The sequence below is a fragment of the Cibotium barometz genome, chromosome 31 (genome assembly GCF_041138505.1).
Source record: "Cibotium barometz isolate CiBa-2024 chromosome 31, ASM4113850v1, whole genome shotgun sequence".
NCBI classification, from domain to species: Eukaryota; Viridiplantae; Streptophyta; class Polypodiopsida; order Cyatheales; family Cibotiaceae; genus Cibotium; species Cibotium barometz.
In genome coordinates, this window is record NC_141076.1 from 7,694,595 (window position 1) to 7,722,260 (window position 27,666).

General features: G+C 42.3%; 1 protein-coding gene across 3 annotated transcripts in view; it reads right to left on the reverse strand.

Moving 5' to 3' along the window:
- Positions 1-8,305: 8,305 nt before the first annotated feature.
- RAD51C (RAS associated with diabetes protein 51C) overlaps positions 8,306-27,666 on the reverse strand; it is a 47,541-nt gene continuing 28,180 nt past the window's right edge. For 2 of the 3 annotated variants that reach the window (XM_086824686.1, XM_086824685.1), the window contains exons 7-9: positions 10,087-10,218; positions 9,380-9,446; positions 8,306-9,010 (exon numbers count right to left, since the gene is read on the reverse strand). In XM_086824686.1, the coding sequence (XP_086680812.1) occupies positions 8,838-9,010; positions 9,380-9,446; positions 10,087-10,218 (372 nt within the window). In that variant the 3' untranslated portion in view covers positions 8,306-8,837. The remainder of the gene's footprint in view (positions 9,011-9,379; positions 9,447-10,086; positions 10,219-27,666) is intronic. The other variant, XM_086824687.1, reaches the window with a different exon arrangement.

A 27,666-nucleotide genomic window follows, 5' to 3' on the forward strand; every position in this document is an offset into this window, starting at 1 on the left:
TAGCTCATCACTTCATGTAAGTATAAATTATTAAGATTTTATAGTTTTTAGCCATTCATTCTATGCTTCAACCCTATGTTTGAAGATTATATGTACTATTCTTCAAGAACGTTAATGTATGTTATATGCATTATGATTTAAGAATCTTAATGTATAGTTTATCAATTTTTTGTTGTTTTGTAGTCATAGGTCTTGGATCCCGCATTCACTCCTCAAGGAAATATTCATTCTAATAAAGAGGTAAACTTGTTATTTTATTTTCCTATGTGGCGTGTATATTTGTGACACTCTTTTTTCCTACATAAATAACTAAACTTGTTATTTCCTTTTTCTATGTAACACTCTTTTTAACATGGGTATGTTTGTATTATATATTCATATGGGTCTAGTTTTAACTTTTATATTATTTACCATGTCATGGTCTTAAAGCCAACACTCAATCTTCAAGCAGATATTCATTCTTGTGAAGAGGTAAGAGCTATAATGATGTACCACAAGGAGAATCAATGTGAGCTTTGTAGACAAACTTTGACCTTCAAGTTAGCACTTCCTATATTGATGTGATAGAAAAGAATCAACCTATAGAGAGTGTATTATATAAGTGATTTGAATCTAAGTAGGATTTCTTTTGGTATTTAATTAATCATATGCTCTTTTATATAGATGGATAACTTTATATTCGGAACAGAGAGCTTCGAAGGGCTATAGCATTATATGTCCGATGAGGTGTACTTCTCTTAGTCCACATAATAATTTAAATTTAAATTTAGTATTTTTTTAAATATATATTATTTCAATGTTATTAACATCTTAGAAACCAGGATTCTTATAATACAACAATGAAGGAGAATAATTGTTCACATCATGACACATCGAAAAGAGTGAGAGCCATAAGAAATCAAGAAGCTACAGTATATGTCGAGTGAAGACAAGGTTTTATTAAGTTTCTTTGTATATGTGATAATTCCTCAAAATTTCTTCTAATATTTTGTTGTATATGTATGATTGGATGTTGAATTTTGGCCAAGTATACAAATGGGGTTTCAAGAAAAAGTCAAAGAAAGAGAAAGGTAATGTAGAACTTACATGAGTTTTTTTCTAGCTCTTTGTACTCCTAATTTTTCTCTTTTTACTTTTGTTAATGCTAGTTTTTGACTTGTTCCAAAGGTAAATGAGAAAATAAAACTCACTTGGAAGAAATAAGTCACCAAAAGGGTGAAAACGTTAGACCAACAATCATTTTAAAGATATTGTTATAGATAGATATACTATTTTTTGATCATGATGGATTTGATTCTCTTATTTTTAACATGATGGGTTTATTCTTACATTTCAATTAGGATTTAGAACACATTGGAAAATCAAATGTGCAGGCATCATGTGAAACTTTACAAGTAAGTGATATTACATTAAGAAAATGATTCATTTTATGATCATGGATGGGTTTTGTTCTCCTACATTAGGCAAAATATGGACTCTCATTTTCGCCCCTTAAGGATTTTCATACCTCCTCTCTCTAGAAAAATGGGCTCATAGTGAAATTTTTACAAATCAACTCAAAAGTGAGCGAAGTTTGGACATTTGGAATCTACTCTTCGAGACCTTTCCAATGATATATAGCATGATAAGCAATTTTGAATATTCAAGAAGTCCCCAAATTGGTGATGATGTAGCATGTCATCACCAATTTGGGGACTTCTTGAATATTCAAAATTGCTTATCATGCTATATATCATTGGAAAGGTCTCGAAGAATAAATTCCAAATGTGCAATCTCCGCCACCTTTTGATTTGATTTGCATCGACTTCTTTACATAGGAAATTATCTAGTGAATGCATCGACTTCTTTACTATCTAGGGATTCACTAGATAATTCTCTACTTAGATATCTGAATGCTTTTTTTTAAAAAAATAGAAAATTGAACAAAAGCTTAGGCCTTCCACTTCCACTTGGGGTGGAAGAAGGAACGAGACACCTCCTCCGTGTGCCGCCTCACTTGGTGGTGGAGGCCCTGCAGGTCACCAACTCCATCACCCTCTACACGTGAGCTTTCAGAGCAAATGTTCCTTTGAGCATCAGCGTTGGTCTGGTCGAGCTTGGTTGCAAGGAAATTCTAGGGTCTGTAGAAGAAGGTTTGGCTTGCAAGGCCGGTCGGGCTATGGGGCGAATGGGGTGGAGAGGCCGTGAGACTGGGAAGCGACAGTAGAAGGCCAAGGTGAGGCGAGAGAAGACGGTAAAAGCTCAGGCAAGCCGAGACAAGAGTAGACGGAGAAAACAAAGGAGACGGGGAAGGAGGAGCAGCACAGAGGGGGGCAGTTACGGGTCAGCGTGCGCATGAGGAAACAAAGGAAGGAGCAACACAGAGGGGGGCAGGGGGGAAGGTGGGGTGACCTGAAGGGGGTCTGTGTTGAGATGCAAAGGTGGGTGTTTTTTTCTTTTAGGTTAATGAATTAAATTAATTTGCTGATTAAATTAATTAAGGCTTAAAGAAGGAAGGGGAGGGGAGGGGAGGGGAGGGGAGGGGAGGCATGTGGCTTGCTTGTGTTTTAATTAATTGATTGATTGATTAAGTAGTTTATTTTTATTTTTTTAATTTATTTTTTTTAGTTTTTTATGAAATGGCAACATAAAATTACATGGGATGTGGCACACGTGACTTTTTTTTCCTTTTTTGAGTATACACACATGCACGATGCACATGGACAAGTGTGCAAGGGCGAGTGTGGGGTGCACAATGACATGTGCACAAGCACTGTACGTGTGTGGGCATGTAAATGGGTGCATGTGCATGTGGAAAGATGTGCACGTACATGTGTAAATGTGTGCGTGTGTGTGCAAAGTGCAAGTGTGTGCATGCATGTGCAGGTGCAAAATGCAAATGTGTGTGTACGTGTGGGTGCAAAGGTGCATGCATGTGCAGGTGCAAAATGCAAATGTGTGTGTACGTGTGGGTGCAAAGGTGCATGCATACACGTGTTGTGCACATGTGGGGTGTATGTGCAAGTGTATACGAGGTGTAAAGGGGGCAGTGTGCACAAGGGGGTGGTGCATATGGTAGTGTGGTGCATCCGCAGGTGTAAAGGTGTATGGGGGTGTGATGCACGTGTGGGTGTACAATTGGATGCACGTGCGTGTAAAAATATGTACGCGTGCTTTGCGTGCGTGTTTTTAGTTGTTTCTTAATGTCGTTTCTAGTTGTGTTTTTTAGGTATTTATCATTCATGGGGTGAAGGTAGTAATTGTACACTTTTGTGGGGGGGGGGGGGGGGGGAGTGGGGAGAGAGGATATTTTGAGGCTATGTTACATATGTACACATACGGACTTAGGATTCACACTTCCCATGCACAGGGTTAGTACGTGAGGGCACAAAATCGTTTGCCCATCCATGACGAAAGCCTCGATGCCAACGCAATCAGCTTTGTTGGCACGCCTGATTGAGCTTTGTCTTCCAACTTGCGAGTCGGCATTTCTGTGTGGCGCACCATAGGTGTTGTGGGGTCTTCGTGATATTTTTGGCCCTAGCATTGCTCGGCAATGCCATGGAAGTATGTGCATGGTTCTCTTTGGGTTTGGCGCTATGGGTGGCTCTGCTTTGATGGGAACAAGGATGGGTAAGGCCACTACACATGGGCGCCTCTTGTTGCCTGGAGTCCACGAATTCTTTTGACTTCTCAGAAGGTGGTGTCAACACATAAGTCGAGGTGGAACCCAATGTTCTCCATTCCTTCTTTAACTTTGGGGTTGGTGTCGAAGGCATGGCTTTTGGTGTCCACTCTATTTTTCATCTAACCTTTGATGGCATGGTTGTAGAGGCTTTTGGTGTAGGTTTTCTTGACTTCGGAACCCATACGTAGGGGTTCCGTTCATAGAAGCATTGTGCTCTCACAGCTTGGTTGGGACCCAACGGAATGTTGACTTCTAGGCTTAAACTGGCGTTCAAGGCTGCCGCCTAACTCTCTTTTGTCTTTGGAGATTTGGGTGCGATTCGCAAGGTTTTTGGTACCCAAACAGAAGGGTTTCCATCGTAAAGGCCTTGAGCTTCTAACATCTTGATGGGGACAAGGCTCGAGGGTTAGGTAAAACTCTGTTACATGGGACTCCTCCTTGACAAATCTCCGCTCATGGGTAGGCTTTTGGTTAAATGGTCGTTGCTGTCAGGTCTTTCTATATGGGCATTGTACTTTCCTGGCTACTGAGGAAACTCTTTTGGATACCCACTTCTTCTTGGTGAACTCCCTAAAGGGTTGTTGAAATTGAGGTTCGGGGGGTTGGTCTTTCTCTTCGCCACCAAGGGTTTGGATCTCCATAGTGGTTTGAGGGGGTGGTCGACAAGACGAGACAAAAGGAGTGTTGAGTGTTAGGGGCCCTCATCACCTAAGGGTAGATAACTATTCCATGGAAAAACTCGAGTATACCAACTAACTACACAAATCAATGGCTACAATCCATCCCCTCCTAGGGATGATACTCTCTTTTATTGTACTTGTTACAAGGGTCACTGGAGTGATTCTAGAGTGATTTCCACTCTGTTGGGACAATCCTTGAAGGCAACACTTGTAAGATGTGCCTCCGTGTGAAATGACAATGGGATCTCGATATAGGGCTCTAATAAATGGACACTGGATTATGCATCCATTGAGAAGCATTTAATATGGGTGGTGCTTTGGCACCAAGAGCATAGATTGTGGTGCAGAGTTTTCTTGGTACCAACAATGGGTTGTATCATGGTTCTCATGGCACTCGCAATGAGCACAATACTATTGTTGTCTAGGCCCGAGCAATGAATACTATGTACTTATATAATTTTGGCAACAAATAGTGCAACCAACTATATCTCTTCGTGGAAACAAGTGTTGATGTCTTGTGGTTGAGGTGCTTGTTGGGACTAGCTTGGAGGTTTCCCTTGGGACTCGCCCTACCACTAACTAGTCCACGCTCATGTCCTTCATTGGAACTCTCGCATGTACTAGTTGGGCACCCTTGGCCTTTGAGGCTTTGGATGACATGTCTCTTATCTCTTGATTTGGGTAAACAACTTCTACAATCTTGTGTTGCAAATTGTCTACCGAGTCTATTGCCTCACAAGGGCAACAATCATCAAAGATGTAGTGCCTAGACCTGCAGAGATAGTCATGAAGTCTCTTGCTCTTAAGATCAATCGATGAGTGATAGATCAATCTTTTGTAGGTGTTACATCTCATGCGAATATACTTGGTTCTAGCAATGTAGTCTCATATTGTTTCTCTCCTCCTCCCTGCTTAGCTAATCAAAGAACCATCAATCATATGTATACTTATACAAGAGGCATACACATTGGTTGGATAATTAAATCCAAAACCATGGATATCTATGCAAGGTTGTATCTTTGCTCTTCTAGTGTCTTTATTGAATTATTAAGGAAACAATCAAGTCAATACAAAAATTTGGCAAGCAAAGAGGTGTGCGTGGATCAAAAAAAAAATTATACAACCCCATCATAACCACTTCAAAATTTGTAACATTTTCTTTTAGTCGAATTAAAGAGAAATTGTATTACTAAAAGGGACGAGTTTAAAGTTCAATGATTGAGAGGAACGACATGGTTATAGGTCCACAATTCCTTTCCATATAACTAAGGAATTGTATTCTTGACAATGGCATAATATCTAGAGCATTTTCACCACCACCTCTAACAAAATGGTGAAAGTATGACAACAATTAATAAGACAAACAATGGGTTCCATTTTGCATCTCATAGAAGAGTAACCTAGCGCATGGCACTTGTAATGTCTCTAAGGTACTATATTTGCAATGCAAATAGACAACCTCCGCCAATCATGTGGTTAAGACATTACGCCTCTAAAAACATGTCTTAAACACTCTCCATAGTCCACATGGTGGGGCACTTCACAACTAAAGCCCAAAAACTCGCAACCCACAAAGGTGTCCATCTACTTTATCACAAAGACTAGGCGGACACCAACTACAATATAAACTTTAGAGATGCATTCATTAATCAATGATGGGCATGTGGTTAATGGATAGGTTAGGGTTGCATGATCAAATCATGTCTAAGCCCATTATTTACAGTAGCTCCTGCGATGTCCAAGCAAGACTATCCATGAACGATGGGGCCACAGGCACACTTCAAAAATGGTTCATCCTTGACACCAATTTTTAACTAATCATCATTGGCCATGTTACTAGGAATGATGTCAGCCTACGCTTGTGCATCCCCTTCTATTAAGTCTACTTGAAGTTTGGGAACATCAAAGGTCCCGTATTTGTATTGTTTCCCATTAAGGCTACTAAAGCATGTTGTGTGTCTAATAAGGCATAATGGTGACAAAAAGACCGAGTCCATGGTACCCACAGAGGCAAGCACACCCCGCAGCACTACCTACGTGTTCCTCCTCATCCACCTTGTGTTCCTCCTTGCCCACCTCCATGACTCTCCCTCGTGTTCTTCCATGCCCTCTCCTCGCCTGCTCCTCCTCCTCAACCTGTAACAATCAATCTAGAGAGAGAGAGAGAGAGAGAGAGAACTTTCCCTCGTGTTCCTCCCCGCCCACCTCCATGCCCTCCTCCAGACTCTCCTCCCCTGCTCCTCCTCCACGACTTGAAAGATTGCAGGGCCTCCTTGCACGCGAGAGAGAGAGAGAGAAAGAAAGAAAGAAAGAAAGATTTTATTAACGTCTTCCAAAAGACCGAACTCGGCCTATGAGACAAATCGGAGTACCTGTATGGGGTATCCTCTGTCATCCCAACAAAATGAAAAAGTACTGAATAAAAAAGCTGAATCTAGGTGTACAGGGGATGGAGCTCTATTACTAGGAGAATGCAAAGCTATATGCATGGAGTATACAATCATGATATGCAACCTAGCTAGCTCCATCCTGTACCATACTCGGGGTATAAAATGGTATACATAAGTGAAGGGGGTGTCCACAGCTCCCTGAAGAACATGCCTGGGTGTGCTCTGAAGCGAGCTAGTCGCTCCGCACCCTCTCTGTGAAACTGAGCTCTGATCTCTGTCATCTCTCTCTGGTATAGGCGTGGTGTCCGAAAGCCAGGTGTCCTCTGTCTCCTGCGGGCTCTAAGTGTCTCTGCTCTCTGGAGAGTAATTCCCTACCGTGTAGGGGCTGGGAGGGGTATGGATCTCTGAAAAAATGTAGTAATCTGTGTCTGTCGCCCCCCCTCTGGAGCTGTCTGAGCCTGTAATAATGTCTCTCTGTGGCGCTGTATGTCTAGAATGTATCTCCCCAGTATGCGCTGGTCTGCTGTCTCAAAGATCTGGCGTAGGGAATGTGGCTCTCTGAATAAAATGGGATATCTCTCTCTGATGCCTGTATATGCTCTGCATCTGCATACATAATGCTCCTCACTCTCCACCTCCTCTCTGCACAATCTGCATACCCTCTCCTGTCGGGGGATCCGTGCTGCTCTGCCAGTCTCAATCTCCAATCGGTGTGATGAAACTCTGAGCTGACCAATAGCCACTCGGGAGCCGTGTGGTAAAAAGCCCTCCATGTATCTCGGCCTCTCTATAAATCCATCATCAGTGATACTCATGAAGTGATCTCTGTAGTATAGCATCTTCGGTGGAAGAGGCTGTGTAGGCGATATCCATGTCTCTCGTGTATAGAGCTGCCATAGATCCTGTCTCAATACTCTGTTCCTCTCACTATGAGAGAGACGGATATGTGGTGCATCCCTATCATACTGGAATGGTGGTAGATGATCCATGTCTAGGCCATGCTGTGAGAACCAATGTGTGACCTGTGCATACCATGATCCTCTGTCTCCTGCCTCAGCCAACTGTCTAGATGCCTGAAAAGCTCTGTATGATAATCTGTCCTGTGGCATCTCTCTGAATCTGTCTAGCAGGCATATAGTCTGAAATATGGCCTCTACCATCATAGGAGGCGCAGCAAACTCTGCTCGGATAATGTCATGAGGTACTGACGGTTTGCTGCGTATCATGCGTGCCATCATGAGGGCCTGTGGTCTCTCTATCTGTGTCCACCAATGGGTAGCAAGGCCTGGCGCCCATACTGCTGCTCCATACATCAATGCCGGTGTGACTAATGTGTCAAATAGCCACCCCTTCGTCCGGGGCTCCTGAAAATGCGCCTGGTGGCACTGTCTCTCTAGCCTAGCACACATCAGCGCTAAGACGAGAAAAGGTCGTCTGAGTGACAAATGTTGAACATGCCGAATGAAGAGGATTCAAGAAAATTCAATACTTATATAGGTTTTAAAAAATTAAACCCACGAACAGGTTCCAACTCTTTGCTATTTAATTAATACAAACTTAAAAAACGTAACTCTTTGCTATTTAATTAATACAAACTTAAAAAACGTTTTGGGTGCATAATGGTGACAAAAAGACCAAGTCCATGGTACCCATTTGTTGAGGGCCCATGCTTTTGTGCATGAAAAAAAAGAATTAAATACACGGCAAACGCCAAGATATCTACAAGTACAAAATCTTTTAACTATTCATGTCTTACCAGCGCTTTTCATCTATGCATCCCTCCATGCCTCCAAGTTTTCAGATTCTTCCAAGCTGCATGTACAATGTTTGTTGTGAGTTAAGGCAGTGGATAGCTTGAAAGCTAAGAACATAAGCACCTCATGGTCTTCCAATATGCTCAAAATCAAAGGCTGTATGCTTTGTTCTCTTCATGAGGAAACCTTGGCCTTTGTACATGTGCTGAGAGTAAGGCCTTCTAACTCATTGATTAAAGACCAACACGTGAACTTTTGTACTGGTTTGACCATAGCTCCACAAGGAGAGACATCATCATTCAAGGTTCCATTTGCAAGGAAGGAAAAACTTTATCGAATCAGCCAGCTATGAGCTTCGTAGTCTTTTGTTACTGTCAAGTCCGCGTATCCCCTCTGGAGTCACGGCGAAAGGAGCTGTTACTGATGGAAGGGATGGTGACTTGAACATATAAGCATGCCTTTGGCTGTTCACCCAGTACAAAATCAACCGATTTGTGCAGGCGTGTGACCAGCTTTCACCTGTCAACTCCAAATCATCATGGGATGAAATATGAACCACCATCTATGTCAAATTCATGACTACGATTTCGTTCTATCTAAACCGGAAAGAAAAACCACATGGGTTACACACCAAGGCTGGTTACACAACGACCCCTGCCCAATGAAGCCCATCCAGCCCACCCATTAAGCATGCACCAGCAATAGTGCCCGTCCAACTCCATGCCTGCTCATTGCATGGATGGGTTGGGAACGTTGTGTAACCAGTCTGAGACGATCCTGTATTGGAACCTTAAAGAAACCATTACACCATAGTATTACAAACAAGAAAACAGCATTGTGTGACCAATTATTTTCCTTGGCCATTTCTTAGCTGTTTTAGGACCATACCTAGTGCAGGGACAAGCTTAGAAGAGCCTCCACTAAATTTTGTGGTCACCTGGTTCATGAGAACTATCTGCAAAAACCAACTCTATGATTAAGGATCTTCACACAAACCAACCAACGGGCCGACATGTTTGATGGACGGGTAACATTGCCCATAAAAGCACATGGAATACAGCCCATAAAAGCCCATTGTCTGATTTCAAACAGCTTATGGACAGGAAGCTTTATGTGTGAAGGGCCTTGGAAACCTTTCCACTTGCATCAAATGCATTCTCTTGTATTTCAGTCATCTTAACTTCCCACAAATTTACACCAACCTATACCTTGGTTTTTTTTTCCCGGGAACATATACCTTGGTTTTTTGGCACACAACACCACTAAATACCAATGGAAAGCTCAGGTTATTTCCCAAACTTAACAAAAACCAAAGGATGACTCCGCCATGATGAAGCCTAGCACTCGAGAGAACACACGCGCAGCCCACACACAACACTGCCAGTCCAAGGAATGGGACCATGTATTGGCGACTTTATCTTTTTCTGTTAACAACGTACCGCCACCTTCATGCAATTCTCAAAAACCAAAGGATGACTCTGCCATGATGAAGGCTAGCACTAGAGAGAACACATGCGCACCCCACACACAACACTGCCAGTCCAAGGCATGGGACCATGTATTGGCAACCTTATCGTTTTCTGTTAACAACGTACCGCAACTTCATGCAATTCAGCCAAGTGCATAAGCTTTTGGCCCATGCTACTGAGTATCCGTGTACGCAGAGACATATCTTCAAAACCATGTCGAAAATGGAATGTGATGCTGTCGATAACCACAATTTTGACCTGCAAAAACAGACTCAATGTAACAGCGAAATGATTGATGCTCCAAGAAATTTAAACCTTTGAAAGTCCAAGGTAAACGAATGAGAGGGAAAAACAGAATAGATTAAATGAGGAATTCCTGCCAACTTCTCTAACCCTCCACCCCCCTGCATGTGGGGTCCATGGACTCACAGCCAGGCCTTGTAATCCTCCGTAATCCACCGATGGAGTCACAATAAAAGCACTGCCAAGTAGCCATGATGGCACAATGCTCTTCAAGGGTGAAGAGGCTCTCCCCACCTTGTCCTTACCATCCTTAGCCTTGGACTGGCTACACTTGTCCTTGCCTTTCTATTGCCAAGGCTATTGAGTCCCAGAATTGGAACTCTCTCGTGTCTCGAGGGTAGTAGCCCTGTATACCGCTTCCAATATATCATGGGACAGAGTACACGCACACCTGTGTATGGACAGTTACAAACCATCCAAAAAGCGCTCAAGATGCTTCTTCAACTGCCAGATGGTCCTGGGGAGCATGCACAGAAGCTTCCACAAATGGGCTAGATAGTCGGTTATCAATTCACCCTGTTTCTGTGGAAAGCGCTCAGGCCAATGCTTCTTCACGTCACGCTGGAAATCTACACAAACAAACACTTGGCCAGATGGTTTAGAGACGGCTTGGATTAGATTTGGTACACTGCCAAATAGGCTACATGCGACACTGGACCGTTATCTCATTACGGTCCACACATGGAATAGGTAGCCTTTACTCTTGAACACCCAGTCTTGACATTGTGGGACCAATGATAAGCCTGAATGGCCGTGGGAGGTGGGGGTTTTTTTTCCTAGGAAAGAGATCCTTCTATTAGTTACCAAGAAAAACAGCCAAAATGGCTCATTACAACTCGGCTCCACATGGGGAAGCGAGAGTCAAGAAACATAAAAGGGGGGAGGATGCTCTTCTCCTCCGGCTGGCTGCTCTAGGAGGAGAAGGCTATCTCATACAATGGGAGGAGGGGGAAACAACCACACACGTGGTCTATAGTGCCAAGTGGACTCACCACCACTATCAGTGAGAAAGGGACCGTGAGGCCAAATCCTTAGGAAGGCCTCCAGACGCTTCCTGACTCATTGTCTAAGGGTATTGCCGCATAAGTATGATAGTTTTGTTACATCTTTGAATGTTGGTCTCAAGCCTACTCCTCTCAATTTGAGGAGTTCAACTCGTTACTTCAAGATGAGCACAATTGCATAGAAACGTGTTTTTTACTAGCCCGATTATAATAATACCCTACAACCCGTTCCAATGCCGACTACTTGCACGTTGCTCAACGTTTTGTGTACTAGCTCACCAATAAATCTACGCATGTGTCAGCCCTTGTGCTCCTCGGTGTCCTTGAGCCCTATGGAGGTCTTTTCGAGGAGTAATGTTTCGTTTTGCTTTATGTATGTTTTCTCTGCACAACTCACAAAGAAGCACGTTTTGTTCTCTTCCATCAATATTTATTGCATATCTTCCTTCCCTTGCTCTATTGAGGCCCAAGGCTATCTATCTTGGGAAATATAATTTAGAGCGTTTTTACAATTGCCAAGATGACAGTTAAATTCATAAAATGAGATTACTTTATGTTATGTGTCGCATTTGCAAGGCCAACGATCTACATTTATCCCCGCCTTGTAGGATGCCTCAAACAGGTGATTCTCTTTGGAACAATGTCACCTTTGAGTAGTCTAGATATGGTGGCTCAAGCTCCAGAAAGTGGAAATGTAACTTTTGTGCAAATAAGCACCATGGCAGTGCCACTAGGATGAAGGCACATTTGTCACGAACAAAGGGTTTTGGCATTGGGCCATGTAAGCATGTGCCACAAGAAATCTATGGTAGCCTAAAGGCTTGGAAGGCCAAGCAACTAGGTATCCCTCTAGAGGATATCCCCAATTTCGGAGAGCCTGAAGCACGTCGAAGTGTCTCCAAGAGGACTCGCACTATTGGAGAGGAAGATACCAGTGGTGATGTTCCAGGTGGTTATTCTCTTCCTATAAGTTATATAGGATCATAAGGCCAGATGAATATGAACTTACGAATAATTTTAAAAGAAAGAAGAGAATCACCAAAACAAACAAAATTTTAAAAAATATATATAAAAAAGCTTAAGAGAGACACCCAAGAAAAAAAAATAGTAATAGTAGTAATAACTTGCAAAAATAGACAAATACATAACTAAACTACACGCCCACATACACACAAACAAATTCTTTATTCAACCACAACAAAAGAATTTCTAACAAACAAGCTAAACAAATTTTTAATAACTAATTAGCAAAAATAAACTTTACATGACTAATTCACTAAAACAAAACAAGTAAAGACAAGAATACAAAAAGTGCAAACTTCACCTCAAAGATTGTCCAATCATGAAGTGACAGCTATTGATCCAAACGCTTCTAATCCTAACACTTTCCTACTCCGACCAGCTCTGATTCAAACAGCTCCTGATTCGGGCACTTCTAATCCAACACTTTTTGCTCTAACCAGTTCTAATTCAGACAGCTCTTGATTTGGACGCTTCGGAACCTGACACTTTCTGCTCCGACGAGTTCTAATTTAGACAACTTCTAATTCGGACACTTTCTTGATCCGACCAATCTTACTTCTGACACTTCCTGTTCTGACCAGTCTTGCTCCACACAATCCTGATCCGACCAATCTTACTTCTAATCTGACTCTTTCCTTATTCGACCAGTCCTACTCCAACCACTCCTAATTCAACAACTCTTGATCTGATCAGCTCCTAATTCGACGACTCCTGATCTGATTAGCTCCTAATCTAATCAACTCCTAATCCGACAGCTCCTAATCCCGACAACTCCTAATCTGACTCTTTCCTGATCCGACCAGTCTTACTCCACACAGTCCTAATCCAACTAGCTCTTCATCTGACTCTTTCCTGCTCTGACCAGCTCTTGATCCAACTCTTTCTTGGTCCGACTAGTCTTGATTCACACCAACTCCTGATCTCACTCTTTCTTGATCCGACTAGTCCTACTCTGACAGCTCCTGATCTGACCAGCTCTTACTTCGACAGCTCTTGATCTGACTAGCTCCTACTCTAACTAGTCCTAATCCAAACAACTCTTTTGATTCAAACGTTCTCCTGATCCGACCAGTCTAAGAGAGGATGTGAAGCTGCATGTAGCTAGCACTACAAGAGGACTGGATCAGGCTAAACTAGCAAAAGACCCCATGATTAAATCCTCTGTCTTCCACACTCTTACTTACTAATAGATAAACCTACACCTGCAATTCCGGAAAAAAAAAAAAAACCTACACCTGCAAGAATTTCCTCCTCTAGACTCTATTTTGCTATGCTCTTACCTCTAGACTCTATTTTGCTCTGCTCTTACCTCTCAACTCACACTACACTCATTAATACAACCAAGTAAGAACCATAGGCAGCTAAGTCCTCCTTGATCCAATTGCTCTCATCTCATAGAAATTCAACAATCAACACCTCACCTACGCATGACCTTCTGACAGCTTGCCATATAGGTTGAAGCTGGCTGTACAGGTGCCATACACACCAGGTGGGAATGAGGAGTAGCAAGGGGCACCTTCTCCACCTTGATCGAGCTCCCATGACTATACTAAGGTTGGGAATAAGGTGGCGACCAGAGAACGAGAGAGGGAGAGCTATTAGTAAGACTCCTATGACTATAGTAAACCTTAGGATATAGATACATTTGAGATCATTTGTCGGAGTGATTTCTTGAGCCGTGTGCATAGCTTTATTGGTGGGAATGCTGGCTCTATTTTTGGTGAAGAAAACGAAGAAATATAGGAGGGTGCAAAGCCCAAATACAGTAATGGTGCATTTTGCAGGGTCTATTATGGCGGTGATGGTGTTTTGGGTAAACAGAGAGTTTCTGATGGTGAGTATGGAGGCTCACGATTATGGTTGTGATGATGCTTTTTGTAAATTTTATAATTAATAATTTAATGAGTAATCTCTCTCTCTCTCTCTCTCTCTCTCTCTCTCTCTCTCTCTCTCTCTCGGTTTTTTAAATAAAAAAATGATTTGTTTTGTTTTAAATAAAAGAAATAAACTTTTTATTTATAATTATATATTAATATATATGTATGTGTATAGTATTTGTATATATATATATATACATGTGTACGTATGTTGTATGTACATATATATATATACATATATATATGTATATATATATATATATATATATATGTATATGGCATAAAACCAGAAAGATTCTCAGACAAGCAACATGAAGGTGCTCAGTAAACTCATCAACTAGTAAGCAAGATGAACAGGACACAAGTTTCAAGGAAATAAACAGAGTTGCAGATCGGAGTCCTTCAAGTTTTCTTTTTCTTCCTGAAACATTTGCGCTAACCCTATGTCTCATACACTCACAAAGTGAAAGAGAAGAGACCGAGAGATAACATAGTGTTCTCAAATTCTACCATAGCACTGCATCTTCTTCAATTCCTTCACCAATCATCCCCCCAAAACCATAAACTCCACAAAGCATATATATGCATATATTTTTTACAAAACCAGAACTCCCCCCCCCCACCCTCTGTCGCGTTCTTCAGCCCAAAAACTATTTTCATATAAAACCAAAAGGAAGACTAATCTACCTTCCTTCCTCCCAAAAAAAAAAGAATTTGCCCGCCAAGTACCCTCCAACTCCAATTCCTTCTTTTGAATGGTCCCAAAGCCATTCTCTACTCTCTACATGCATAATATATCAAGAATATACATGGTGGAATGGCCATTCTCTACTCGCTACATGCATAATATATCAAGAATATGCATGGTGAAATGGCCATAGGGCTGTTCTATACCCCCTTGCTCATGGTAGAATGGTCTCAGGGTCATTCCTCCATGTACAATGTGCTTTAAAATGGCCCTAGGACCATTCTACAATGCACATAGCGCTTGGCAGAATAACCTTGGGCCATTCTATGCCCCCTTGTACTACATCAAAACATCAATCTGCCTAGTAGAATGGTCCTAGGGCCATTCTATACTTCCTTGTGTTAATTATTGGTGCATGGTAGAATGGTCCCAAGGGTTGTTCTTCCATGCACAATGTGCTTTAGAATGGCCATTCTACCATATAGAATGTGCTTGAACAAATGACCCAAGGGCCATTCTACAATGCATATTCTGCTTGGTAGAATGGTCCTTGGGCCATTCTATGCCCCCTTGTGCTACATCAAAATATCAATCTACCTCGTAGAATGGCCTTAGGGCCATTCTGTACCCCCTTATACCAACTATTGGTGCATGGTATAATGCTCGTTCTAACCTTTTCTATTCTATGCCATGGCCTTCCTTGGACTGCATTAAGAGACCAAGGATATTGGTTTAGGCGTGATCATTATTAGAAAAATGAATCAAATGAAACTCTTCTTATGAACATAGCTTGGAATAGACCTAGAATTAACCCTACCTCCATTAGCTAAATTAATGGCATAATCCATAAACCCTATAGAGCAAGAGTATATCCCATTTGACATGTTTTTAGAGCATCTCTTATTAACACCTAAGGGAATACTTTTGCAAATACTATGTTCTAATATACACATTAAAAAAAGTCCCCTGTCCCAATTATTTAATTGACTCTCTCGACCTCCCCTTAATTACAAGGGTTATCCTATTTAATGTGCCAAGAGTTTAAAAACTTAGATAACTTGTAAAGAAATCCCACTCCCCCTTCTTTGAGTTACCACTATTAAAACCTCCCATAGTGACCCAGTTGTGCTCCTTTCATGGGGCCTCTCATGATGAGCCCTATAACCCAAAATAAACTCCCTAGGATTACCCCTTTCGGTAGGTTTCTACTCCTAGTAAAAAAGAGACACATTATGCCCCAAGGGGAAAAAACCCAAATCCATAGTCCCCCTCACTCTCTAGCAACCCCAAACAATAGCTCAGAAAGAGGCACGAGCATTCTTCCAAAGAACTTCCATAAACTCAACAAGGTAAAATCATTGTAATATCAATAAGAAAAGCCTAAGGCTAGAATGCTTAATTTGAAACTTCATGGAAATCAACAATAAGAAAAATTATGTGTGTCTAAAATGGAAATAAGCTAGAATCTACTTGCAATTGTTTTAAGAAGACGAGACCAAACCATCCTTCTCAAAAACACAAAAATGATCATGGTGCCAATCATTGTTTGGAATATTAACAGTAGAGGAGTAGCAAAATGGATGTTAGAGGTAGCTCGTCTTTGCAAGGGACAAATGTTGACATTAACCATGCCTAAAACCTACTTCAGGTTTCCCACCTTCTTAACCCCATTGACACTAAAGGTGAAATTTTCTCCTTTGAATTGTTTAAATCCATGAGAATCCACTACAAGTTTATTTTAGCCATTCAAGCTAAAATGATCTAAACAGAAAATGGGCTTTTAAGCTCTCCATTTTTGTGAAACTTATTACTTATAATCTTAAACATTCCAAAAGCAAAAATCTCAAAGATATATCTACTTCGATTCAAAAAGCAACGAACTTTACTTAAAACCTTTTTAAAGCAATAATCCTTTTGCACAAGCAAAAGGATGAATTGGCAAACTTGGAGTAATAAAAGCAAACTTGTTTGAACAAATACGAGGGAATCTGAATAACTGAGAAGAGACAACACCATATTCAGTTATTTTAGAAATGTCAGAAGTGAAGTGAGGCAAAAGCAAAAATCTCAAAGATATATCTACTTCGATTCAAAAAGCAACGAACTTCACTTAAAACCTTTTTAAAGTAATAATCCTTTTGCACAAGCAAACTGATGAGTTGGCAAACTTGAGTAATAAAAGCAAACTTGTTTGAACAAATACGAGAGAATTTGAATAACTAAGAAGAGGCAACACCATATTTAGTTATTTTAGAAATGTCAGAAGTGAAGTGAGGCATTCTTATGATATTTAAGTTGGAATACTCGGGTTATAAACGTTTATCATATATATCTACATCTAAATCAACACAAGATTAAGTAATCTTAAGGTCCAAAAAAGAACAATGGTCATTATTTGCAATGCAGTTAAATTCACAAAACTCTTTTGGGATAAATTCCTCCACCTAGAGAGGTAGGGTTTAAATACATAAAGTCTTGGAAATCAAGAATATTGGAAACAAAAAGATCATCAACAAAACGTCTCACTTGACAAAGATTGTGAAGAAAGACAAGACACGTATCAACGGAAACTACGCGTTCCATAAATTCAAATTCATATGTAAAAAAATAAAAATTGGCAAGAAAAAAGGCACAGTTAGGTTATATAGAGGTTATCTAGGAGAAAATCTAACCAAGACATAATATCATCTTGGTCTACAATGTTAAGTGTATCTTTTTTTATTCTTGGCTACGTCTTGGTTTTTGTTTTTCAACCAACAAAAATCAAAATGAAGAGCTGATTTTTCTATCAACAAAGCTTTGAATCTATTGTGCTCTAGTTTGTAATGAAAGACTTGACAAATCAAAGATTTAATTCTACTACGCAAGTCGTTAAAGTCCAATTTAGTATAAAGAGTAGAGAAATCAAGGCACAAAGGAGAAGACTTCTCAGTGAGACTACGAGAAGAGTTAAAGAATTTAACAATGGGAATCAATCCCATTGAATCTTTAAAGATTTAACTACAATCTATAGGTACATCCTTCTTTCTAAGCAAATTTCTCCAAAGCTCATGGACACTCGGCAAAATGGCTTTAAAGAAATTACTCAACCATTCTGAGACCGAAGTTAAAAGCAACTAAAGGTGGTGTTGTTTGCCTTGAGATGGTTTCAGGGAAACACTGTTTATGGCTCCCTTTATTGGGATGGATTATATCTATGGAGATTTCTTTCTTGGACGAGATTTATATAGATATTGCGCTTCACAAGCAATTTCTATGGACGAATCTGTCCGAGTTTATAGAGAAGAAATATTTGGATATCTCATGGATATAATGCTTTTATGAATAAAAGTCTACCTCTACTCCAAGGTGTGTGGTTAGCACAGAGTATGTGGTAAGAGTTATGGTATACAAGAATTATGGTATACAGGTCTATGGATTCCTGGTCTTCTTTTCGAGGGATTTCGATCCATCCTCAGGTTTATGGATTATGTTTATGACTCCCTTTTACTGGGATGGATTATTCTTTATGGCTCCCTTTATTTGGGATGCATTGGACTTATGGAACTCATGGTTCACATACCTTGTGTAGTGTTCTCGTCCTACGTGCTCTCTTGAAGATTGTTTCTACCATGTGTGGGTGGAACAATAGAGAGCAGATGGAAGGGAACATGGACACTTCAGAGGGTAGTGTTGAGCACAACATGCCGTGTGTAGTGTTCTCTTGTCCTACGTGCTCTCTTGAAGATTGTTTCTACCATATCTGGGTGGAACAATAGACAGCATATGGAACGGAACATGGGCACTTGAGAGGGTAGTGTGAGTTGGTGGCCGAAATGCCTACAAACTATTGGTGGCCGAAATACCTATAAACTATGTGTCGCAGAAATGCTTATGGAACCCCAAGTTATCTATGCCTGCGAGTGATTGTTTTATCTTGTTACTTGAGCCCACCTCTCATCCAAGGTGTGTGGTCAGAGTACCAACACGGAGTGCAAGTGGTAAAGTGGACATGACGCCTGGTTGGCACGGGACTTATGTTTATGCCAAGGGTCATGTGGACCGATGCCTTGTTGGCAAGAGACTTATTTCGTCTCGCCCATTTACTTGGGACATGGATTATGATATCTGGACTTATGAAACTTATTCGTCTCACCCATTTACTTGGGACATGATTATGATATCTGGACTTATGGCACTGTTTTGTCTCGCCCATTTATTTGGGACATGGATTTATTTATTTATCTTTATGCCATATTAGAATCACTATCTCCCCATACAGAGGCCAAGAGGTTCATTGTTCATCTCACCATGCATGTGGATTCATGTTGGAATTGTGAGAGGGCAATTCAATGAACACTCCACCATACACGTGGATTCGTGTTGACATTGTGGAGTGAGTGTTTCATTGTTTCCACACCATGCTTGGTGATCAGAGTTGGGATTGTATGGGACAATATGGGAACTGTTGCAATTGGGAGAAAGGATTACCAGAACTATGGAGAACCAGCTTTTCTGTCACCATGGTTTGTGCTCTTGAATGGCAGCAGTTTGTGTGCATAGCACATGTTTCTGTGCGAGGCACTAGTTTCTTGTGCATGGCACTTATTTAAGTGTCTTAGCACCTGGTTGGTGATTTTCATTGGCATATGATTATCTCATTGATATTGGTGATTGAGACACAATTGGCTCTTGTGCCTGTGTCTAGCATATCTTCCATGGAATTCTCACCCATTTATTTTGGGACATGATTTTGATATTGGTATTATGGAGACTTATTTAGTCTCACTCATTTCTTTGGGACATGGATTCTTCCATTATATTGGATTGTTGAGACTGTCTCGTCTCGCCCACTTGATGGGACATGATTATATCTTGAATATATGGCTTGAAGCTTAAAGTTGCGGACAACTTTTAAGAAGTTGGGGAGGATGTCACCAGCCTGGACATTTCCCAGTATGAAAGGAGTCTGGTGGACTCCAGGATGTCTAAATATTTGGAAAGTTCAAGCTTTGGGAATGGGGGATTATCCTAGAATACAAAGGACCACACTCCTAAAATTTAGGAGAGTTGCTATTTTTGACCCGACTCCGATGGAAATTCTGTTCGCATTATTACATCTGGAATTGAGCAGATACCGAGAGTTAGCAAAGTGCCTATGACAGAATGTCTACCAGTTGGGATATTTTTAGAGATAAAGTTTATGGAAGGACCCATCTCTTAGATTGGGACATGTGGCAAGAAAGTGGACCAAAGTGAGACAAGTGGCCTGACACTTGTTATAGAAAGTGGATCAAAGTGAGACAAGTGGCCTCACACTTGTCACTTCAACTATTGTGTGGCTCTCCACTTGTCATTGTAGCCTTCTCTTGCCATTTAAGCTCATGGGAGGCCCAAATCTATAAATTGGAGCCCTCTCTCTTCATTAATAGAGGCTCTCTTGATGCACAGTAGCCTCTACCACCGTTGAAGGCTTCCCTAATGATGGCTACTCTCTTTCTCTCTCTCTTGAAGGCTGCCCATGAAGAATACCGGCTGTTGGGGACTGTTTTGGAGGCTTCCATCGCGAAGAAATACTGAAGGCAAGGGTATTTAATCATTTATTATGATTTCTAGCCATTGTACTTGTTGTACCAGCCTTTGTACCTACTGTACCAACCATTGTACAAGCTGTACCAGTCCTTGTACTTGTACTTGCTGTACCACCCATTGTACCGACTGTACCAACTTCTATACTTGCTGTACCAACCACTGTACTCGCTGTACTAGTCACTGTACATGCTGAACCAACATTTGTACTTGTTGTACCGACTGTAACAACCATTGTACTTACTGTACCGACTGTACCAACCATTGTACCTGTTGTACCGGTTGAATGGAGAGTTGTACTTGCTGTACCAGTTCTATTGCATGAAGACCCGTGTTTTTTGGGAAAGAATCAGTACCCACACGGAGGTATATGGATTATGTTGTTGGCTCAGCATTTCTACAGCCTATGTTCCGGCTTGGTTGCCTCGTGTCGGGCTATGTTATGGCATTTGTATATGGATAATCCGGCATCTCCCGTGGGGAGAGTAAGGCCCTCAAAGCTTGTACATGATATTATTCTCCTTGGGTAATAGAATAGTCCAAGGGGGGGGAGGGGGAGGGTCGGCCCATTCCGGCCTCTATGCGGTGTTACACGTGCAAGCTCCACTTGGATGTTTTGTCCAGCTTTTATGTTTCATGCAAAGTGATGATGATGGATATATGTTAAGGCTGTGGCCATATTTAAATGTTTTAATATGCATTGATGGTATCAACAAGTGTGTCAAAGGCCCTAGTCCCCCGAGCACCCGCCGCGAGTTACAGGGTGTAGTTGGAACCATCCAACTTGGCAGACTCAACAAACATATGAAGAGAAGTTGGTGCAACCATCACAAAAGCTTGGGCTCAATCTCAAGAAAGAAATTGCACAAACTCTGAAGTAGGAGTGTCCTCCACAGGTACCAAGAGTGCCACCAAAGCCTCCAACACCAAAGACCCCCTCTGCAAAGGAGCAAACCCACGGGAGAGGAAAAACGCGGCAAAGGAAGCTGCTGTCCTGAAGAAAACAAGCAGCCTATGTCCCAAACTCCACGTGGAAGAGAAGAAAACTGGTCAAACAGTACCTGAAGGCTGTGTTGATGAAGCCAAACTAAAGGGCGCAGCAACCAGCAGGTTCAGTCCAGAAAACGCAGCACGAAAGAGCTGCAGATCTGAAGGAAAACGCAGAGAAGAAGGTGCTGAAAACAGTGCTGAATCTGGGGCAGCAAAGAGGTTGCTAAACCGGGAGCGATGATACCATGAAAGAGTGCACAGAGCGGAAGCAGAGTGGCACTAGAATGTGCTGAACAGTGAGTGCAACACAGAGAGAGATATGGAGAAAACTATGCTGAATATACTGAAGCAAAACAGTCCCAAGCAAGAGATAATACAAGTCTCATAAGTGAGGGAGCAAAATATGTACAAGACTGAATGAATGATGAGAGGCCAACACCTACTATATATAGTAGATGTAAGCTAGCCGACTGGAGCTGCAAAACAGGCCGATTGGAGCTACTGGACAGGCTGACTGGAAAATGCCAGAAAGGCTAGGAAAAATCCCAAAAAAATACTAGAAAAAGGGGTGGCCAGCCCACAAGCAAGGGCCATGCAAAAGGGACCAAATGGGCACCATAAAAGAGCAGAATCTGGGGATGAATGTGCTAACATAGACTTGCAGCTTTCTTGGTGTTTCCTATCACCTAAATCTTGATCTCTTGTGTATGTCACATGTAGAGTTCAAGATATTAAGGAGATCTGGAATTGGCGTTGGGATTGGTTTCATAGGCCAATCCATACTGTTACTCACATTTTGCATCTCCTTTGGAGAAATGAGAAGCAATACGTCAATGAGGAGCTAGAGTCAAGATGCAACGAGTACATTACCAAGTTGGTGGGACTGGAAGATGATATACAGCTTATGAGGAAGCTCGAGGATGAGGTTCTCATTTACCGCAACGGTAGCCATATGTTTGGACGAGCTACTACATTGCACACGAAGAGACACTACATTGCACAGGAAGAGACAGTTGAAGCCAATGTCTTGGTGGAAGAAATACGGTATTGGTACACCCAACTTGGTAAGGTTCTTGAATCTTGTATCTGTCTCCTATTCTTTCAAAATCTATATTCAAATGCTACTCTCTCTTTGACTCTAACTTTACATTCTTTTTTGTACAATGTAGAGACGGATTGCATTGAGAATTCTCTCCCAAGATTACAGTTTAGGGCCTTGTGAGAGGAACTGGAGTACATGGGCTCTTTTCCACACAAAAAAGAGAAACAGACTCTCCACAGCACAATTGGAGAGGCTTGTCTTTTGCCATTGCAATCTCCGATTGCTAGAGCAAAAGGTACATCCCATTGAGCCTCGCCAATTGAATCCCGATAAGATTGATATCACGAAGTGCAAGGAGATTCCCGACATTCCTTAGGAGGAGAGAGACATCTATTCCATGCTCTATGAGGAGATCATGGCTCCAGCTCACACTACACGATCTCGTCAAGAGGCTAGTACTAGTGCTGCACCCGCACCTCTAGAGGATGAGGCATTTGAGGACTCAGCTACTACTGGCAGTGACCCTAAGAGTGACGCAACAGAGACAGAGGATACAGATGAGGATGAGCATGAGGATGCAGATGAGGATGAGGATGCAAATAGCAGCTAGTAGCATCATTGTATTTGGACATGTTATTTAGTTTGGACATGTTACATCATATATTTATGTACTCTTTTGATACTTTCTTGATGTTAGCATCTAGCTTCATTTGCAATTTATGCCATGGATCATGGATTTTGAGTCATGACTCATCACCCACGTGGTGATCCTTTTGATTTATGTTTAGTGATCACTATTAATGAAGTATGAAGCTTTTTCTTGGTAGTGGGTAGTGGCCCAATGATCAATCGTGATTTGTGATATCATCATATCTGTCACCATTTGGTCCATCTCCATTTCTAGAGCCACTTCTATGGGACTGTCACTACATAGAGCGGCCAGATTTGTGCCATGTTCACATGGGGCCAGGTCGGTGTCCCATGTGAAAGGACCAGTCTTTTCGTGTCACATGGATGGGAGCCAAATTTGTCCCACCCGTGTGTGACCAGTACTGGATCACATGAACGGGAACCAGTTTTGTGCCACCCCTGTGTGACCTGCTTCGTGTTGTATGGACGGGAGCCTGTTGGTGCCACCCATGTATGGCCAGGATGACGTCTTACCTATGAAATTGTCACTCCATAGGAAGACCAAGACATATATTTATATATTCATATTTCTGTCACGCTAGTTTTGTGCCCGACAGGAACTTTTTGTACAAGTTTCATGAAAGGGAGATTTAGTCCATTACATGTGCACATGCATTTATGACCGCATGCATAAACTTGTTTTCGCATGAATTGTTTGCGTGTTTGCCTGTTTTGCCGTGCCAGTATACTCAATAGGGACGCCCCCAATGTACCGTGGAGTGCTGCTTGCTGACACATTGGTGTGGCGTGTGAACAAGTGGTAAGTATTACCATTTTGGCCCTTTTTAAATGTGAAATCCATAAGTTATGGTTAACTTTAATATTTATAAGCTAATGTGTTCACACACATTTAAAAGAAGAGCTGGACATTTTCTAGTGTGTATTAAACATGTATTAAGGTTTTATAACCTTTGAAAAAGGTTTTGCATGAGACATTTTAGTATTATTTCCCACGTGGGTGGCTGGCTGCACTTTCTCTCCATCGCCTGCTGGCTACACTCTCTCTCCATCGCCTTTTTCCCCAAAGGCTGAATTCTGTTCTGTACCCGCCTCCCAGCTGCTGCCCGCCTATTGTACTTGCCCTATACCTGCTGTTGCTGATTTCCCACGTGCTCAATCTGTTGTACCTGTTGCAAGTACTGTCCCTGTTGTACCTTGTACTAGGTTGATTGTACCTGTTGCAAGTATTGTACCTCTTGTACCTCTTGTACCATATTGTACTTGTGCCCAAGTGCCTCATGTTTCTTATTTATGTAAATCTAAAATTTGTTAAATTAAGTTCAGAGATTTTTGTGCAAGGCAAGAACAAAGCATGTTTATGCTGACCATGCTCAGGAAGCTTTCCGTGTGGTTAGTTTTCCCCCGTGTGTGGTGGTGCTAACCGCGCCCTCAAAACTTTTGAGAGCCAGTGAAAGTTAGACACACTAGGGAATCTAGGAGCAAAGCTTATATGGGAGAACCAGGCAAAGTTCCCTCCACAATGTACCCCTTTGCCTACACTAGTACGGGCGTGCCTGTTGGTGTACGGTCCCGAAAGACCAGTGAAAGGCAAGTGTGCACCCAGCGAAGGGGGGGAGTGTGCCTGTGACTTGGGACTTCTTCGACTGTCCAGACTTCATCGACAAGTACCCAATTTGTTTGAGTTGTATTCACTCCATGTGAGGAGAAATCTAGCCTATTGGCCCGTGACACTTGTACATATAAATACTCCAAGAAATACAAATCTATTGAGGGGGGACTGGCCCTTTCGGGCCCCAGTGCTAGTGTCAAGTGTTATTGGTCATTTTCAGTATTAATGTTGCTAATAATGTCCATTGATGGTATTTAGTTAAGTGCTCTAAAACTGTGTATTTTGTCTTCCGATTTGTAGGCCTCCACTAGAGAGCAGTTACAATATCTTACATGTATTTTTTTTCTATTTTGTTTGAAACCATTTTGGACCTGTTTCTTACCTTTTAGGAAACGTTCCAAAACGTATGAAACTCATTTCATACCTACCGTTTCAAAAACGCCTGGCAACACTGAGGATGAGGCAATGCGGATGTAGAGTTGCAATGGTAGCGACGAAGCTTACTCCGCCAACACAAAGAAGACAAGTAAGGATTCTAACTCTTCAAATTAGAAGAAAAAGGTTAAATGAAAATAGAGCTGTTTGTTTCCATTAAAGAAGTGTGCAATGAGATAGCTAATATTGCAGTGTGGCGACAATGGGGCTTCTAGACACATGACTTATCGCAAGGATTGGTATTCCTCTCTAAAGCCTGTGGGAGATGACATCATGGTGGCAGTGGGCAACAATGCAAATCCAATTTTGGGGACCTAACCCATCACCAGACAGATGGAAGAAGATTGAAAGGCCTTAGATCATGATGTTCTCATGCATGATCCGCAGCCAACAGCTGAGCTTGGCTCAAAGATGGCCTTTACAAGACCATCTCCTCCGACTCACCAAAGATGGCTTCATCAGGCGAGCCACTTACATGGACGTCCACATGTCACATGCCATGAGTGCCATAGGCCAGATCAGAGTCTCATCCCATTGCAAAGGTTCTTTCTGAGGCAGGTTAGAGCTGAGGATGCCTATCACATCCACAAGGAATAGTGGGGACAGAGTTGTCACAACCACAAGAAACAATGGGGGGGATGGCCGTGACGGGTGCATTATGTCAAAATACGCAGCGGAGATGATAACCAAATCTGAGACCACAAGAGCAAGTAGAGTGCAGAAAATAGACAGCACAAGAGAAGGAGAGAGATAGGCGTGTAACTCTTCTCTATACACAAGATCCCGCAATGAAAAGATGATACAATGATGTGGGGGCCATGGGCCATTTTATATGGCCCCATACATGCAGTCAGCCACCCACTGGAGAAACAGGCCGCCAGCCTCACGACTGGGTCTCCTCCAGTCGGCAAGCCAAAAACCTCCACAACCCCAACAGAAAAAGTCGACCAGCTCCATATGCATATGGGTGCAGTCGGCCAGCTTCTCTGTGATCCTGCCAGGGCAGCCACCCACACCATGGAAAAATAGGGAAAAAATACGAGGAGAGAGGAAAAATGAGAAAACACCTATACAGGGCGGGCACACCCACAACAGAGGCCCTGGTGTCTGATAAAGACAGGAGATGACTTCTAACACCCCCTCTCAGCTCCTGGCTGTGAAATCAACCCTAGGGAGCTGGAGTGCCGCCTGAGCATAGCCTGAGGTAGAGACTTCGTCAAGAGGTCCGCCGCATTGTCCTCCGTCGAACAATAAAGTAGCAAGATGTTACCAGCCAAGATCTTCTCACGTACAAAGTGATACTGTATCTCTATGTGCTTGGTCCGGGCATGGAAGACCGGGTTCCGAGCAATAGCTATACAACTCTGGTTATCACACTGGATGACTGTGGACTCCTTCTGTGGAAACCCAATCTCGCCTACCAGCCTCCGCAGCCACATAACCTTGCAAGCAGCACCACAAGCAGCCCGATACTCTGCTCTGTCGAAGATAGGGCAATAGTTGGCTGCCTCTTACTGCTCCAAGAAACTGCTCCTGAGCCGAGGGTAAAACTGTAACCTGAAGTAGATCTCCTCGTGTTTGGATCTCCTCCCCAATCTGAGTCACTCCAACCTTGGAGTCTGACTCCATCCCCTCCTGTGTAAAAGAGTCCTAGATCCTTCGTACTCTGCAGATACCGCAAGATCCGCAATCTTGCGTCCTAATGAGACTTCAATGGCGTCCGCATAAAAGAGCTCAACAGCCCCACGGAGAAGCTCAAGTCCAATCTGGTGTTCAGCAACCAGATCAATGAACCAACCAACTTCCGATACTGCGAGGCATCAACTGGCTCACAAGGATCATTAACAGTTAACTTTGTATTTGGATCCATCGGCGAAGTAATAGACTTGCAGTTCTCCATCCCAAAGGCCTCAAGCAACTCATGAACATAGCGCTGCTGAGAGACAAAAAACCCCCTCTGGGTCTGCCAGATCTCCAATCCCAAAAAGAAGTGGAGTAACGGTCATCTCAAACTCCTTTGACAAGGCAACCTTCGTCACACCAATGTGCTCCACATGACCGCCGGTGAGAATGAGATCATCCACATAAAGGATGATAATCGTAACTATGCCGCGTTCCCGAAAGAGATACAGGATGGGATCTGCAACCAATCTCTGAAAACCAGTCCGAACAAAGAAGGAATCAATCTTCTGATTCCAAGCCCTGGGAGCCTGCTTAAGACCATACAAGGCCTTACGTAACCTGTAAACCATCCCTTCTGATCCTGGAACAACAAAGCCTGGAGGTTGCTCAACATACACCTCCTCCTGCAGGTCACCATTAAGGAACGCAGATTTTACATCCATTTGATACACTGACCACCTCTGAGAAGAAGCAAGAGCAAGAACGGCCTGAATCGTGGTCATCCGTGCTGTCGGTGCAAAGATATCCTCGTAGTCGATGCCTGGCCGCTAAGCATAACCTTTAGCCACAAGTCTGACTTTGTGTTTGTCCACCGACCCATCTGACGTATATTT